The sequence below is a fragment of the Oryzias latipes genome, chromosome 14 (assembly GCF_053564925.1).
Source record: "Oryzias latipes strain Hd-rR chromosome 14, Olatipes_Hd-rR_3.1".
NCBI lineage: Eukaryota > Metazoa > Chordata > Actinopteri > Beloniformes > Adrianichthyidae > Oryzias > Oryzias latipes.
This window is the reverse complement of record NC_136250.1, coordinates 9,357,337-9,374,489: the sequence shown is the minus strand read 5'-3', so window position 1 is coordinate 9,374,489 and position 17,153 is coordinate 9,357,337. Positions and strand designations below refer to the sequence as shown.

General features: G+C 42.2%; 1 protein-coding gene and 1 non-coding gene across 2 annotated transcripts; one reads left to right on the top strand and one right to left on the bottom strand.

The window, feature by feature from the left end:
• The first annotated feature begins 4,504 nt into the window (after positions 1–4,504).
• Positions 4,505–12,930, top strand: vtnb (vitronectin b). The gene is made up of 8 exons (XM_023962607.2): positions 4,505–4,716; positions 4,993–5,109; positions 5,347–5,565; positions 5,747–5,886; positions 11,384–11,540; positions 11,824–11,982; positions 12,071–12,391; positions 12,484–12,930. The coding sequence occupies exons 1-8, from the start codon at positions 4,653–4,655 to the stop codon at positions 12,618–12,620; spliced, it is 1,314 nt and encodes a 437-aa protein (XP_023818375.1). The 5' UTR covers positions 4,505–4,652; the 3' UTR covers positions 12,621–12,930.
• A 631-nt stretch (positions 12,931–13,561) lies between these two features.
• Positions 13,562–13,635, bottom strand: trnat-agu (transfer RNA threonine (anticodon AGU)). Its single transcript has one exon. It is a non-coding gene; the product is annotated as a tRNA-Thr (tRNA).
• Positions 13,636–17,153: the final 3,518 nt, after the last annotated feature.

Below are 17,153 nucleotides of genomic sequence, written 5' to 3'. Positions count from 1 at the left end.
AGACAAACAGACAGACAGACAGACAGACAGACAGACAGACAGATACGTTTCTTCTTTAATTTAGCATATCTGCAGAATTTGATGATGTTACATAACACAGAACCACATCCAAAAAGGTCACCTTGGTTTTGTGACTTACCATTTCCTTCACTTCACAAGAGATAATAGATAACTTTTATTAAATCATAAAACATAGTTAATAATGAAGCAAAATGCTGATGTGTCTGCAAGCATAAATTGTTCCACTGTGCACAGTATGTGATGTATGTTCAGTAATAAGTGTTACATCATGATGATAGATATATTAAAGGACATGCATAAAAGAACAAGTTGATCTTTTTTTCCCATGCATGAGAATGAAAAAGTTTTATTTGTTGTTTTTTTTTACATTTTTATGATATTTGGGACTAGTAACATTTATACGAAGTTAAAAAAAACAATGAACTAAGAATATTCCTCATTTTAAGAGTAGGTTTTGAAATTGCCCTTAAGTGAAGCTAAAGTTCGTGTTTGATGTTTGTTCTTACTCGTATTACATCACGTAGATGAAACAGTAGTTTTATGAATCCAAAAATGAGAATGCAAATTTCAGATGAAAATAGTTCTTGTACTTCAACTGAACAACTATTTTGGGGGATTTAATTCATGGATGTGTTTACAAGTTTAAAATTCTGTTGTTTTTTCCTGTGTTAACATATTTTTTGTTTGATTATGTTTTTTGTTAGGTTGAGGTGAAATTCTTTTAGCAATTTTACAGCAACTGAGGGGTTTTTAACCTCAGTTTTACAAGTGATTCAATATATTTTTCTCCACTGGATGAAACGAACCCAAAGATTTCAAAGTGCATTGCTACACATTAAAAACTCAAAGAAATGTTTCCATCCATTCATCTGAATCACTTCAGGGGTCACAGGGTTCCTGGAGACAGTAAAGGTGGGGTACACCCTGAAGAGGTCGCAGCCCGCTTATATAAACTTTTCTTTTGAGAATTTGTGTAAATTGTTACATTAAACTAGTTTAAATTTCTGTTTCTTTTCAGCTGTTAATTTTCTCCAAAGTAGTCTTACTGGAGGAAGGGTTTGGAAACTTTCCCAAATGTTGCATTGAACTTTGCAGCACAGAGATGTTGTTGGTCAAACATGCTGCAGTTTAACTGCGGTCAAGGCAGCCGTCATTCGGATCTGCGGTTATGGTCGGGAGTAGGATTATACACACCCAATCTTATCTCAACCTTTTTTAATAATCATTTTATAATTGATTAACATAACAGTATTGATTTTTGTCTATTAATCCTTTGTATGACTTTTTGTGTTTTAAACTTATTTTGAAAACCGGAACTGGATTTCAGTCGTGTTCGCTCAGTTCCCGTAAAGCTGAGACTACGAGTGCACTAAAAATCCAGCAGATCCGAATGACAGCTGGTTTGACTGCAGTGCCGTTTATCAGGAGCAGAAAATCCAGCAGTCAGGCTAACATTTTGCCTCAAATGACAATCAAAACAGATTTGCGCATGTGTCATTGACTGCTTTAAGACATGGATGCAACAAATACTGGAACAAAACAAATGAAAACAAAGCAGAAATATCCGCACATTAGAACAGATTCTAATAAGTCCATGTAACTCCATCTGGACAAACATTTTCTGATGAAAGAGTAAACCTAAAATTATGTCTATAACAACTGCAGCTTATTGCTTTAGTTAAATGGAAGGTTGGGGAAAATATCCATCAAACATCCAGGTAGATTAGATTTCTCTGTGGTCCAACCTTTTTTGCGTTGTTGCCAGAAAATGGCGGATTCTGGCGCACACTGGCTGCCGCTCTGAATCTGGATTTAACTGTTTTGCTGGATCTAGGCTTTTTACTATCTTTGGAAGCCGACTTTTTCAAAAATTAAGACACTGGTTTTATAGTTTTGTTTAACTATTTGTCAAAACTTGCAACATCTATTAGCTTCTGATCTCAGCTCGTCTCACCTTTTAGCGTCCTCCTGCTGTTTCTGCTTGGATCGGGACACTCCCTCACTGTTACCATCTGCACGCCTCAACCTGTATGAATTGTGTTTTCTGGGATGAATCCATTCCAGTGTACACAGCCCAGGGCAATATCTCTGTGCCTAGCTGGTTAACCAGCTCCTAACTTTAGTGAGTTAGCTTTAGCGGCTCCGCTGGTGCGACTCCCTTAGCAATCTGTCCCCTGACCGTCTTGGACATTATGGATGCTATGCCTCCTATGCTGGGGATTTATCCCGCTGTCTCACTGCTCTTCATCTAGACAACTTCTCCACAGACTGTCGGGATTTTATGTTGTCTGTGGAGAAGTTCACTACTACCTGGCTCTACTATGGTCATACTATTTTTCCAACATCATTCATACTAGCTCCAATAATCCTTAAAAAAAATTTGTACCATAAACAAAATCCGAAAGCCTAATGATAACTCTTCTTCATCTTTCACCGTGCCAAGTGCAACTCCTCCTGTCCCAATTTCAATCCAAAATCGACACAATATTCATCTCCCTCACTCCCACTATAGACCCCCTCCTGAAACCTTGGCCCCTTCCCCCACTTCACAGTTCTCTAAATTCTAAATTCAGTCTCCTCTGTAGAACTCAGCAAGCAGCTGATAGGTATCAAAGCCTCCACCTGCACTCTGGACCCCATTCCTTCCACCCTCGTTAAAGGTTGCTGTCTCATCATCTCTCCACTCATCACAACAATAATTAACTCTTCACTGTCCTCTGGTACCGTGCCCCAGTCTCTCAAGCTGGCAGCTATAACCCCCATCCTGAACAAACCTGGTCTTGACTCTGACAATATTGCAAATTTCCGCCCCATTCTCCAACCTGTCATTTTTGTCCAAAATACTGGAACGAGTGGTTGCCTCCTACAACACAGCACTGAAACAGCTCTGCTCAAAGTCTCCAATGACATCCTCCTCTCCTGTGACTCTGGACAGCTCTCCATCCTCATTCTCCTGGACCTCACTGCAGCATTTGACACCATCAGTCACTCCATCCTGCTCTCCTATATACATCACCGGCTCTGCTCTGTCCTGGCTTCAGTCCTACCTCACCAACAGTCAACAGTTTATCAAGGGAAACAACTGCTCTTCCTCCACATCTCCTCTGTAGCAAGGTGTTCCCCAAGGTTCGGTGCTTGGTTCACTCCTGTTCATCCTCTACCTCATTCCTCTCGGCAACATCATCCACCAGCATGGTCTAAATTTTCACAAGTTTTCAGTTAAACTTCAATAACACCACACTTTCCTCGTCACCAGTCATCCGTAGCCTTGGGATTTTCTTGGACACCAATCTCTCATTTGAACATGTCAACCAAATAACCCGGTCTGCTTGTTTCCACCTGAAAAACATTGGCCGTCTCCACTCATCCCTCTTTTTCTCTTCTGCTGAAACCCACCCTCATTCATGCCTTTATTACCTCCCAGTTAGCTGCAATACATTCAGAGCTCTGCTGCCAGTCTGCTCACACACACCCGCTCTCGTGAACACACCACCCCCGTCCTCCAGAACCTCCAGTGTCTCCCCATCCCTCAGCGTATCAAATTCAAAGTTCTCCTCATCACTTTCAAAGCCCTTCATAACCTGGCCCCGCCCTACCTTACCAATTGGCTCCAGCGTCACACTCCATCCCGCTCTCTGTGCTTCTCCGATGCTAACCTTTTGTCCCTCCCCTGTCGGACCAAGCATCGAACCTGGGGAGACAGAGCCTTCTCCACTGCTGCCCCGACCCTCTGGAACACTAAACATCTCAGAGACTGCACTGACCTCCCAATGTTTAAAAAAATCACTTAAAATTCATCTTTTTAAAATTCCTTTTCATCTTTAATCTGCCATTTTATGTTTATATTTTTATTGTATTAGCTCTTGTTTTTATTGACTGTTTTTTACTCATGTGTTGTAAAGCGTCTTTGTGCACCTTTTAGAGGGCTATATAAATAAAATGTGTTGTTATTCATCATTATTATTAACTAGCCTGTTTTTTTAACATGAATGTAATAGGCAAGCAGACCCTGTATTTATTTGGAGATTTTTCATTTAAGACAAATGTCAGCACAGAACCTTTATTACACAAGAACCTGTTGACCAGCGGAAACTTTGGATTAATGAAGGAGGAGCCAGCGTATTCTCTCTCACCCAAATAGGAATTTCAGACGCCGACCTTGGACATTGACTTGTGGTTGATACAACAGTGGACAACAGAAGCTCAGTGCTTGTTATAAAACAGATTCCAAAAGTTCCAATTGTACAGGTAAAAGTAACATTTCAGACCAGGAGTATCAACAGCAAACAGGAAAAAGTTGAGGTTTAAAGCACAACAATAGCCTGTAAAACTGAAGGAAAGTAATGGACTATTTGTCCCATTCATTTAGTGCTGTCCTACAAAAACAGGGACAGACTGGTCACCGATCGACCACTGCCACTCAATGATTGTCACATTTGTGCTTTGACCAATCAGGAGAGAAGGCGTGTGTGGCTCTGCAGCCACATGTATTGATCACTTGCACCAAGTGAAATACCCCACAGTGGGGTAGTGAACTCGAACTCATCCGAAATTTTACTTAGCTGCAATTTGACTAACTCTTAAAGCTTTGAGGACTTTTGTTTACTTTGAAGTTTGACATTTTCTGTGACATGAAGCCAGCCTTGGCTCTGCTGAGCCTTCTCCTTGTGGTGGAGAGCACTTCTGCAGCAGAGGGTAAGCCTGATAGCTTTGAGCTTCTTTATAGCACTTTTGCAACAACACACTTTAAAATATGATTTGTTTTCAACTTTGGAGCATTGCAGGAAAGGGATTTTGCTACTAAGCTTCTTGTCTAAAGAAGCAAACAGATAATTTGTGAAATGATGCATTTCAGAAACTGAAGACTTAAAGATAATGTTACTGTACAATATGTGGCTGTCAAAGTTTCAATTTAAAATTTAGACTTTTGCATTTTTACCTGTATCTGAACTGAAGCGACTGTGTTTACAGAGTCCTGCGTTGGTCTCTGTGGCTCTTTTGACCCGGAGAGGAAATGTCAGTGTGACTCAATGTGTGTGTATTACTCAAGTTGTTGTGGGGATTTTTCCAATATCTGCGCCAAAAAAGGTAAGTCCAGTTCTGGAATACCACTATTTAACCACATTTGTGATTTGATTTTGCAACCAAATTCCACGAAAACCCAATGGCCCCTAAAGAGATGAACAGCTAACTATGGAAAAAAAACATATATATATATGTCAAGTGATATTCACGTTTGGTTTTGGTTACTCTAGAACATTTTTCCATTTACTTTGGCGTCACTTTTAATGTTTTTACATTATATCTCTTGTTTTGTACATTTAGTTACTAGAGGAGATGTCTTTGGAAGTGTAGAAAACACAACCGCTATCGTAACGCCGAACGTAAGCTCTGCAGCTCCAACAGTGCAGTCCTCCTCAGCTCCTCAACCCACCAGCACATTTGGCCCCACAGCTCACACTGACCCTGATGCAGCACCTTGCAGCGGACGGCCCTTTGATGCTTTTCTGCAGTTGAAGAACGGCTCCATCTACGCATTTCGAGGTGATGGGTTTCTGCATACTTTTATTTACTGAAATACATTTAGGCTTCAAGATAATTGTGACATTTCAGTTCTTTCCAAAGAAAAACGATACTCTTTCATGTTGAAACTGTTTCTTTTCTCATCTTTTCCTGTTAAAATTAACTTTTAAAAAACTAAATTGTAGCCCAAATTATTTTACAGGTGATTACTTTTTTGAGTTGGATGATGATTCCATACTTCCTGGTTATCCCAAACTTATCCAAGATGCATGGGGAATCTCTGGGCCCATCAGTGCTGCGTTCACACGCATCAACTGCCAAGGAAAATCCTACATCTTCAAGGTGAGCAAAATAATTGTTGTAGATTCTGGCTTTTTAATTATTGGATGGTTGTTTTTTTTTTTTTTTTTTTTTTTTACTTCTTTTAACTTGTTCTGTCCAACAGCTGAGCAAACAGATTAGAGCTGAAGGCTTTTTGTGTTGGACAGGTTTTACTATCACAAAAAGAGGTTATATAGCTTCAAAAAACTAGAGTGTAGATTTGTATAAACCCCTTTTTGTCGTATTATTTTTTATTTATTTGTTACATTTAGTGTGTGTGGGGAGGGAGAGGGGAAGAATGTGAGGGGAGGGTGGAAAAGAGTAAAAGGAAGAAAGGTGAAAAGGTGGGGGATACAAGCACTGATTTGACTAAGTTATTAATTTAAGCTGTAACAATTATACCAGATCTGCTGGAAAGACGAATGTTACATCAAAGGTGAAAATCTGACACTAAGATGAGCGAAAAAGAAATCTGTCCATCAATACACTGTAGGTAAGGAGGAGGGATGAAGCAGACAGGGAGTGTGGCAGTGTGCACGTGCACGTGGGGGTGGAGATACATGCATGCTGCCGACGTGAACCGTGTGTTCATAAAGGGAGCCAGAACCTACCCAGCCAGACCACCCAGACCAGGAAAGGGGAGGAGAGCCCCCCAGGCCAGAAGCCCCCCCAGCATCCGGACCCAGGCAGCCTGGGAGGGGAGGAGGAAGGGACCGCCCACCCCACCAGCCAGGCACAGAGAGGCCCCCCTACAGGGGCCCCCCCAATGCCCAGAGGCACAAGCGAACCCAGTGTCCGGCCCCCAGGCCACAAGACAGGAGCGCTTAGCCGTACCAGGCGGCAGCCATGGGGGCCACCGGGCGCCGGACACCGAGACAAAAGCCAGGGACGAAGCCAGGGCCCCCGGAACCCATGAGCCAGCCACCACCCGACCGGCGCCCCGTCCCCGCTAGCCAGCCCAGGCACGCGACCTTAGCAACCCAGGGATCGCCACGCACCCACAGCCACAGCCACCCCCCTAAAACCCTACGCACTACAACCCCCCCCCCCCCCCCCCCCCCCCGCCATAATATCTGAGCCCCCTCCCCAACCCTCTCAGTGCCCTCCCCTCTCTGTGATGGGGAGGGAAAGCCCCAGAGGGTCCCAGCAAGCCAGCCCCCAGGTCGGTCCTACCCATGCACTCACACACACATACTCACAATCATCTGGTTACCCTCCCTACCCCCGCCGCCACGCAGTAACCCCCCCCCCCCAGCCGGCCGACCCCCAGCGCCGCATGCCCAACCCTTCCCGCAGCCGACAGGATACCCATAAGCCCGGCCGCCCTGAGAGGACCAGGCGGGTGAAGACCGGCCGCCCCCCCCCGACCCCACCCATGTATGGAGGTGTGGGAGTGCTGTGTGTGTGCTGCAGGTAAAATAGGAGGTCACCAGTGTGGGGGGCTCCACCGCTGCCAAGCCGCAAAGCCCCCCACTCCGGAGTCCCTCTGTGAGTGGTGTGTATTTGCTGTGTGTGTGCTGCTAGCATGCAGTGTGTGTGTCTACAGAGGAAGTTAAAATTGTGGGGGGGGCCAGCGAAAGGTGAGCACGGATGTTTCACCGTGCCCCCCTCCACCAGACCCTCGCCACAAGGCCCTAGATGAATCAGAGTGTCTAATATGCAAGTAAAAAGCGGGGAGGAGGGCGGGTGCCAACGAGAACCCAGAGAGGGGCATCCCCAGTGAGCCCCGCCAGCATACCCCTCCCATCCAGATCCCGGGGCCCTATGTGCCTGTGTGCAATATTTGTTTGGGTGAGAGCGGGGAGGAGCGGGCGGATGGGCACAACCGGGGGAGAAGGCTCCCCCGAGCGACCGGCCCCCCAGCCGGCCGCGGTAGGCGCCCCCCCTCCCAGAGCGGCCGGGCAGCCAGAAACGGCAAGCCAGCCGCAGTTGGAGGCCAGAGCCTCGCGGCGCCGAGACACAGCCAGCAAGGAAGGGTCCCGGTGCCAGAACGGGGGGGCAGGGGGTCCAGCCCCACCATTCATACCCTGGCCCCCCTAAGGACTAGCACACTGCCCCCCCAGGCCCCCCCCAAAATAAATAAATAATAAAATAATAATAATAATAGTAATAATAATAATAAAATAATAATAATAATAATAATAATAATAATAATAATAATAATAATAACAACTACCGGCCACGGGCGAAACACCGGCCACGGGCAGACGACCCCAGGCCCCAGAGCCCCAGAGCACACTACAATGCAAGGAAACACCCTCTGACCTCAACACCTTTTGTGGGCATGAAAATTGGCTAAATTCATATGAACATTGTGTGTTAGGCTGAATTTTGTGACTGTTAAGCCCCCCCCAGCCCCCGCCACGGCGACCAGCCACCCAGCACGGCACCCGGCCGCCGTTCCCGGTCAGCCGCACTGCCTACCCTGCGCCCTGAAGGCACCCGCCCAGGAACCCCTGCCAAGTTGCCGGCAGAGCGTGCGCCCCCACCACCACCCCACCCAGGCAACCAGAGCCCCAAGCCGGGAGAACGACAGGCACGGCAGAGCCCACCCCCCCAAACCCACCCCGGCCCACCCAACCAGCCAGGACCCGGCTCAACCTATCACCATCCCACCCCCACTAGGTGATGTGACTAACCAGCTGGAGCCAGGGAGAGTCTGAAGCCGACATGTTTTTTGTGGAGGACATTATCTCTGAACTAATATGCTCTGACATGAGGTTTCTGTAGTGGTTGATGCTAAGATTATTTTTAGATTTCCAGTTTAGGAGGATAGTTTTCTTTGCGATACATACAGCGGTGAGAACCATATAAGCCTTGTTAGATTCCATGTTGATGTTATTCAGGTCACCTAATAAGCAGAATTTGGGGCGAGCAGGAATCTTATGATTAAACCAGATTGATAAATCCTCACAAACCTTACGCCAGAATGATTGGACAGGTGCACAGGGCATGCAAATAGTCGTCTATGTTGTTACCTATGCACTGTGTGCATATAGCAGACTGATTGAGACCCATTTTAAATAACCTCTGTCCGGTGTAGTGAGTTCTGTGGAGAATCTTGTATTGAATAAGTTGCAGATTAGGGCTTTTGGTCATATTAGAGGCATTCAAACAGATCTGTAGCCAAAATTGATCACTAAAATTCAATGATAGCTCAGACTCCCATTTTGTCATGGGTAAGTAAATGGTTTCATCTATGTCTGATAACATCTTATAAATTTTGGAGGTGAGTTTGGGATTTTTAAGGTCCATGAAATGTGTTAGGGTTATAGGGTACGAATATTCGTCCCGGTGTGTCCCGTACACACCGGGACGAATATTCGCCAGGCGTTATTCGCCAGCGTTTTTCGCCACGTTTTTTGTGTTCACACCCAGGCGATTTTCGCTGACGATGAGTGGAGTGAACATGCAATTTCATTCCCTGACATTAGATGGCGCTTAATGTAAAACAGAAATACTCCTGTACACAAGGTGGCGCTGCGCAACTTTACGCTTCTTAAAGTCGCTTTTCACTCAGAAGAAGAGAGCAAGTATTTACACGGTTGTCAGAATCAAACAAAGAAAACATGAATATTTCAAGCACCAGTAGCTCCAACTGGTGCTTGGTTCGGGGATATTTTAGAATGTCCGTCATTATTGCTTCGCGGCTGTGTAGACGCTACTTGGCGTCTATCTTCTTCGCTGGTATGTGTGCTCAGCAAGGCAGTTTTGTGTTTGAGCGCCCCCAAGTTGTGTTTTACTGTAACTTCAGAAGCTCCAGACACGTGTGCAAAAGCGCCATTCTCATTGGTCGAGTAGATTTCGACGCGACGCGTCGAAAAAAAAAACGAACCCGAGGTGTTTTTTTTTTTTGACGCTTTAACGCGTGGCGTTTTTTCGCGTCGGTGTGCACACTCTCGTTGGTGCCCTTTGTTTAGTCACGAGGCGTTAAACGTCGGCGAAAATCGCCGGCGAAATTCGTCCCGGTGTGAACAGGCCTTTACTGTAAGGGGAGGGTCTAGGTCTATTTGGGTCAGGCAGTATTTAGTGCTTATAGCTGATTTAAGCTGCTGATATTCTAGAAATTTGTTTATATTAATTCCATAGGTTGAGGATAACGTTGAGAGGGACATAAATTTTCTATTCTGAATTATATGCTGGAACTGCTGGATTCCTTTGTTCTTCCATGAAGCAAAATGAATCATGTTTTTGTTAATCAAAATGTCAGGGTTATTCCAAATGGGGGTAAGTTTACATGGAAATAATGTGAGGTTGTTTTTTTTAAGAAAATCCCACCAGGCTGTTAAGGATGATGTTTAAACTTCTGAAGCATTTGTGTTGTTTAATTTTAGAACTGAAGAAAGGTAAATTAGAAATATCTAGGTTATCACAGAGATTTTGTTCAATGTCTAGCCAGGATTCATCCAGCACACCAGGATTCAGCCATTTTTGTACATAACACAATCTGTTCGCGGAGTAGTAGTCCTGGAAGTCTGGAAGGCCTAGTCCTCCTCTATCTTTAGGTTTTTTAATAGTTTTTAAACTAATCCGTGGGGGTTTACCTTCCCAGAGGTATTGGGAAATGAATGAGTCTAATGATTTGAACCAAGTAGTTGGAGGTTTGGAAGGAATCATTGAAAATAGGTAGTTAATTTTTGGGAGAATCATCATTTTTATGGCTGCAACTCTCCCGATTAGAGAAATGGGTAGAGTTTTCCATCTAGTGAGATCAGCCTCGGTTGTTTTAAGTAGTTGGGTGTGGTTTAGCTTGAGTAGATCAGAAAGCCTAGAGGAGATATTTATACCTAAGTACTTTATGTTGCCTGTTTGTATTTTAATAGATGACGGATTTAGATAATTGCAATTAATTGGTAGAATTGTGCTTTTAGACCAGTTTATGGAGTATTCTGAGACTGAGGGAAATCTATTAATTAGGGAGATGATTTGGCAGATGGAAGATTGTGAATTAGGAGTAAATAGTAAAACATCATCTGCATAAAGACTTATTTTGTGTTCTAAATTTTTGGTTTGAATGCCTTCAATGTCTCGACTTTGCCTAATAGCAGCAGCTAGAGGTTCAATAAATAGTGCAAATAAAGACGGAGATAGTGGACAGCCTTGTCTGGTTCCTCTTTGTAAATTAAAGCTTATTGGATGGTTGTTAAAAAAACAATTCTGAAGAGGGAGTAGGTTTATTGCTCACTGGGCCGACTGAAATATGGTAAATGGTAAATGGCGTATACTTATGTAGCGCTTTCTACCTTCTTACGAAGGCCCAAACCGCTTTACAGTCACACTCCCATTCACCCATGCACACACACATTCACACACACATTCACACACTGATGGCGGAAATATAGCCATAAAGCTCTATTTTTGTTGCTAAATAAGAATTTATAAGAAAGAAATGATTGGCAGAAGCCTGTTAATCTTTCACTTTTTTTTAAAACATTGCATTTTATCAAGGACGATAGAGCCAACGGTACTCAGTCCTCCCAGCTCATCACTTTTGCCTTCATGTGTTTTCCTCTTACAGGGAAGCAGGTATTGGAGATACAATGGGAATGTCTTGGATGAGGGTTTCCCGCGAGACATTTCTGAGGGCTTTCAAGACATTCCTAATGACATTGATGCCGCGTTTACCGTGCCGGCACCAAATCACCGTGGAAAGGAGAAGGCCTACTTTTTCAAAGGTACTCATTAAGGGATGAGTGAACTTTTTACAGCACTGTAACATCTGAAGCCTTCACGTCTGTTGACCCTGTGACCTTTTTTGAGACTACAAAAAATGTTATTCAGAAATATGTTATCAGCTACTTCAATCTGAAAAACCACCAATATAACTCAATTATATTAATTAAATAAGAAAGATTACTCAAATTCTCTCAACAAATAAATGTTTATTCATTTTTAATAGTTAATTATTATTATTTTAAGTTATTTTTTATGCTTAACTAATTACGTTTTTTTCTCCAGGGGATAAATATTATAAGTATGAGTTCAAGCACCAACCATCGCATGAGGAGTGCGTGCAAATGACCAAAGCTTCTCCATCTGTGCTCTTCACACAATACACTGACCTGTTCTGTGATCAGACAGCAGAAGATCTCTTCACAGGCCTTTTTGGAAGTTCCTGTAAGTGTAAGGCCTAGCTGTTGTGTTATTTGCGATTTTCAGTCCCTCTCATCTCTATTTTTTTACCTGATGTTACTTTCTTTCACAGTTGACAGTCAGCGCACTAATCCCCGCTTCATCAGTGGAGACTGGCATGGGATCCGACCTCCTGTAGATGCTGCCGTGGTAGGGCGAGTTCACCTCAGTGTCAAGCCAACAGCATCTCCTCCAAGGAGGGGGAGCAGCCGTAGGAGGGGATCCAGCAGAAGACGGGGCCCACATCGGAGAAGACTAAGTCACAGATGGTTTGGAGATTTGTGGAATGACGATGACTTTGCTTTTAGCATGGATGAAAGCGACTTCACTGATCAAAGCACCACAACCGACAACAGACAGATTCCTGTTCAAAATGTGTACTTCTTTAAAAAAGGTATGAATGGATCAAATCAACTTTACTTCACCAGGCTGCTTAATTATTGCATTTGAACTCTTTGGTTTAATGTTTCATATTTGTGCTTGCAGATAAATACTATAGAGTGGGACTTCGTTCAAAGCGTGTGGATTTTGCCAACCCTCCTTACCCTCGATCCATTGCAAAATATTGGCTGGGCTGCAAAGAGGAAGAGATGCCTGATAGTTCCAGGGCAGAGAAGAAATAAGTCAACCAATATACAAACATTCCCTGTTCTTTAGTAAACTTTACTTTTTAATTCTTCTATTTCTTTATCTTGGAATCACCCTAAAACCATAAACAGACACAATAACTTTTTTGTAGACTGAGGTGCTTTAAAATATATTAGATAGCATTGTTGTGAATCCTTTTTTAACTGCCCTGTGCATCTACATGCATGCTTAACTTACTATTCTAAACCATGAAACTTACATTTCCTGTAAATTTAACACACATGTAGTCACAGATTTTGCTAAGCATTTAAAGTAATAAAACAAATGTTCTGAAAACTGACAAAAGTACATCCGAACAAACTACACTTCTGTCCTCCAGTGAGAAAGTCTTATACCTGCAGCGCATATCTACTATTTCCACAGGTAACATGGTCATTTCTTAAAAGACTGCGCCCTCTGTTGGTCAATCGTTTAAAGACAAGCACAAAATGCAAAACAGGAAGAATGTCGGCTTTGGCTCTTTCGTATGAGGTTCCATTTGTGCCAAACATATGAAAATATGTTTGACACGATTTTACTGTATGATTCACAATCCACTTTAATGTTTGCTGACCGAGTTCAGGCAATATGTGTAAATATTTGATCCCAAATTTAATCTATATTAGACTATTAACGTACTAAATGCACATTTACTTTTTGTTACCTTGCAAGCCTTAGTTCATAATTAAATTGTTTGGGGTTTTATGTGGATGTGTGTGTGTTAAACAATGATACTCTTTTAGTTAAAAAAAACCCTGTGGTTTCCACCCTCCCCTAAATATAAAAAGTGACGTAACAACCTAGTTTTTACATTTGTGTTAAGTTGAGGCATGAACTATGTATGTGAAAAAAGGGAAACTGTTTATTTACATAAGTGAAATCACAATTATTCCACAAGAACAAAAAGAAAAGAAACACAGCCTAAACTTGACACAAAAGGCACCGCTGGGATTCGAACCCAGGATCTCCTGTTTACTAGACAGGCGCTTTAACCAACTAAGCCACGGCGCCACGTGGTGTCGCCACATCGCATATTGTAGCTATAAACTGTTGACATAAACGCTGAACCCTGAGACATTTATGTATCAATCATCTGATCAGTCAACTTAAAAAATAATCCAACATTGCAGCTGACATTTAGAGATGCGACAAACTGCCGTCACCAATCAAGTCGTGAAAATACAAATCATAAAAGTCTCTAAAGAACTCCTCGTTGCTGCTCAGACTTGGATGAACCTGTTCTTTTGGAGACTATTAGGGTTCAGAATTTCAGCGGCAGCACAACGGCTTCCCTCTGGCTTAGATGCCTGTGCACCCCAGAGGAAAGCCTCCACCTCCGCAAAATGCCAAGAGTCGAGTCCTGAAAAGCTGACATCCAAAGTTTGAAAATATTCACACTGGGAGTTTTCCAAGCCAGGAGGATTCAGACAGGCCAAGTAAATTACCATCTCGGTAATTTGTGATTTTCGAGACACTGGTCTGAGTTAAACTTGGCACGCAGTGGCCCGGTTCAGATGGGAGGCTGGAAGTACTTGGGGATAATGGAGCCTTCTGAGGAAACGGTTGATTGCGCATACCGGTGCACATCTGTTGCTGGATGTAGTCTGGGGGTGGTTTGGCTGTTTCTCTGGATGATTTCTTTCTCTTGAAGTGGCGGGCGCGACGATTTTTGAAACCAGACCTGATGAAAACAAATCATGGCAACAATTCTACTACATGATAATAAATGGTCAAATGTGGATCAATTGACTGGATTTTTGATTCTGGAAGACCAGTCTCTGAAGCCAGAGACTCTTTCATGTGAACAGACGGGTACTGTGTGATAAAGAAGGCCCTTTCCAGTTGGTCCACTTGAGCCTTGCTGAAGGTCGTGCGCTCCAAGCGGTACATAGATGCAGGCACATGGTGCGCTGCGGGGGGGGGGGGGGGGGGGGGCAGATAAATTTATCATAATTCAACAAAAACTAGCATTTTTCACGCTTAGTTAGCGCACTTGAACATCACATTGAAGCCGATTATTCCCACTCACTTCTGCTCGAGTCCCACGCGTAATGCTCGTCCTTCGGATTAAAGGATGCAGTGGGCCATAACTCCGAGTAAACCCTGGTCCCCTCCTTAGAGGTGGTGTTCTTCACAGTATAATCAAACCCATGAGCCATTCTTCTTTGCAAAGTTTTCCAACATGAGTGTTCACATAAAAACCCAGGTTACAGGAGGGTTTTTTATACTTTGCTTGACACAACAAGTGGGAGGAGTCCCACCCCTTTTCCACTAGTGTCTTTGGGAGTAAACTGCGTAAAAGCTGTTTGCCTAACAACTGGACTTCTTTTAGGTCAGGAATGATGGCCGAATGCTTATTTTTAGTTGATTAACCTTTGTGACTATACTAATTCAACAAGTTTTTAAAGGCCTGTTAAAAATTTCCATACGGATCTGTAAAAGCATCCTCTTTTCGCCTGCTGCTGCCTCCCCGGTGCGCATCAAACAAACCTTGGTGTGTGTAGTTGGGAACGTGTATTGGGGAAGCCGCAGGAGTGAGATCTTCCAGGCGGGTAAAATGCGCAGAGGTGACAGATTTGGCTCCATTTGAGACTTCAAAACACCGGAAGAAGCGCAGTCCAATGAAGCCACCTTAACATGGCAGTGCCAGAGGCACACCACCACAGATCTGAATGTGATTTGCAGTGCAAAATTTGGAAACAACATATGACAAAAACGGGATTTTGCTTTTGTACTTGTTTCAGAAAATTATTAAGTACTTTTTTTTTTTCCAAGAGCAGAAAAAAACGCTAAAAACAAGATTCTAGTATCAAATAAAAGTATTTTCCCATCTAGCAAGACTGAAGAAAACAATGAGCTTTCAGACTCTCAAAAGTCACATGACTTGGATTAATATGTCGTTCCATCGATACAAGAGCAATGGAATGTCCTTCAAATGGGTTGTTGAACCTGGTCACGTGGGTCTATCTACACTATGTGACCTCTGAGAATGAAAGGAGAAGGAAGACAAAACAAACAGAGGCTGGTAATATTACCCTACATAAAAAAAACAAGATATTTTATACACATCTATAATTTAAGTGTTTTTGCTATCAAAGCACAAATAATTCATGTTGAGCACTTAAAGGACAAAACGTAGTTTTATTGATTTAATGATTTTGCAAAAGGTTGCTGACATTATAATTGTTCACATAAAATAATGAAATAACATTGATGTAGTGCTTTTCAAATAGAAAACATCAAATGCAATAAAATAACAGTATTTTTATACTGTTGCAAGACTTGCAGGAATCCCACCCTTGAGCAAATAAAAGTAACAATTTGTTTTTAAAGACTGTTTATGTTGTCATAAAACATAGTCTTTTATGTGAAACAATACAAAGCAAAATGTGTTGATTATAATAGAAAAGAAAGCATTCATGGTTAAATCAGTTTTAAAGTCAACCCTAAAGCTCTGAGAACTTTGATTAAAAAACTTTTTTTAACACATTCTTCTGTAAGAAATAGAAGACAATGTTCAAGTGCAAATTATGCTCTTCTCTTTTTTTCTTGTCTTTTCTTTTAACCTCAAAAGCATGTTTGTTTAGTCATTCTTTAAACACCATAGCATCATCTTGACATTGAAACTCTGCATGGCTGACATTTATTTTAAAAAATAATCAACTGTCATTATTCTTATTTTACTCTTTTTTAATTTAAGAGAGTTTTTTAATAATTTAAACAAGGTTTACTTTGTCAAAGAGCTTCTCTTTGACAGGTTGTGACAAATCTAACACAATTTCATACGGGCTTAATAATTCAAAGAGACAACCTCCTGAGTTGCATTACTTTGTGTTTTCCTCCTGCTGCCACAGTCAAACAGATTAACTGATCCATGTTTGATGGATAAACACTGTAGGTTCACAGACAGAGATCACCTTGCATGAAAAAGAAGTAATGTGTAATCCCACACCAACTGAGTTATTTCATTTTATAGTTTTGCATGGTTTATGTAATCCGGTTTTGTTCAGATCAAGTGCAGATGTTATTAAGTAACAAAAACAAGTGCTTATTGATTATTTGTTATCCTTAGAAAACGGTAGTTCATGATATATCATATCAAGTAACAAAATTGAGTTCTCATTCAACTGTCTCATAAAATCTTACATCTTTTTAGTAAACATGAATGATTCACACTTTAGATAACCAATACGTAATAATCATTTATTATCATTAGAACACATCAAACCAAGGATTATTACACATTGCAGATCAAGTAAAGAAAATCAATAGCTTATTGTTTGTAATTTAAATATTTCAATTACCATTGGTTGCACATTACACAATGTAATTCTCATTGGTTGTATTTAAAAGAGCTTTGATTATTTCACCACAATCAAGTTCACACATGTATTTGGAATTATTCAAACACCTGTTGATCCTTAACTCTTGCGTTTTAAATGACCCAATGCGTTTGAGTGTCATCTGTTACTGGATCTGCCTCTCATTCTATTGAACAGTAGTTGTTTTAAAGCAACTCTAAACTCTAA

Coding starts and splice junctions, on each gene's coding strand:
- vtnb (XM_023962607.2), top strand. CDS start 4,653: ATGAAGCCAGCCTTGGCTCTGCTGAGCCTTCTCCTTGTGGTGGAGAGC. Junction 4,717..4,992: donor GAGCACTTCTGCAGCAGAGG/GTAAGCCTGATA, acceptor CTGTGTTTACAG/AGTCCTGCGTTGGTCTCTGT. Junction 12,392..12,483: donor TGTGTACTTCTTTAAAAAAG/GTATGAATGGAT, acceptor TTGTGCTTGCAG/ATAAATACTATAGAGTGGGA.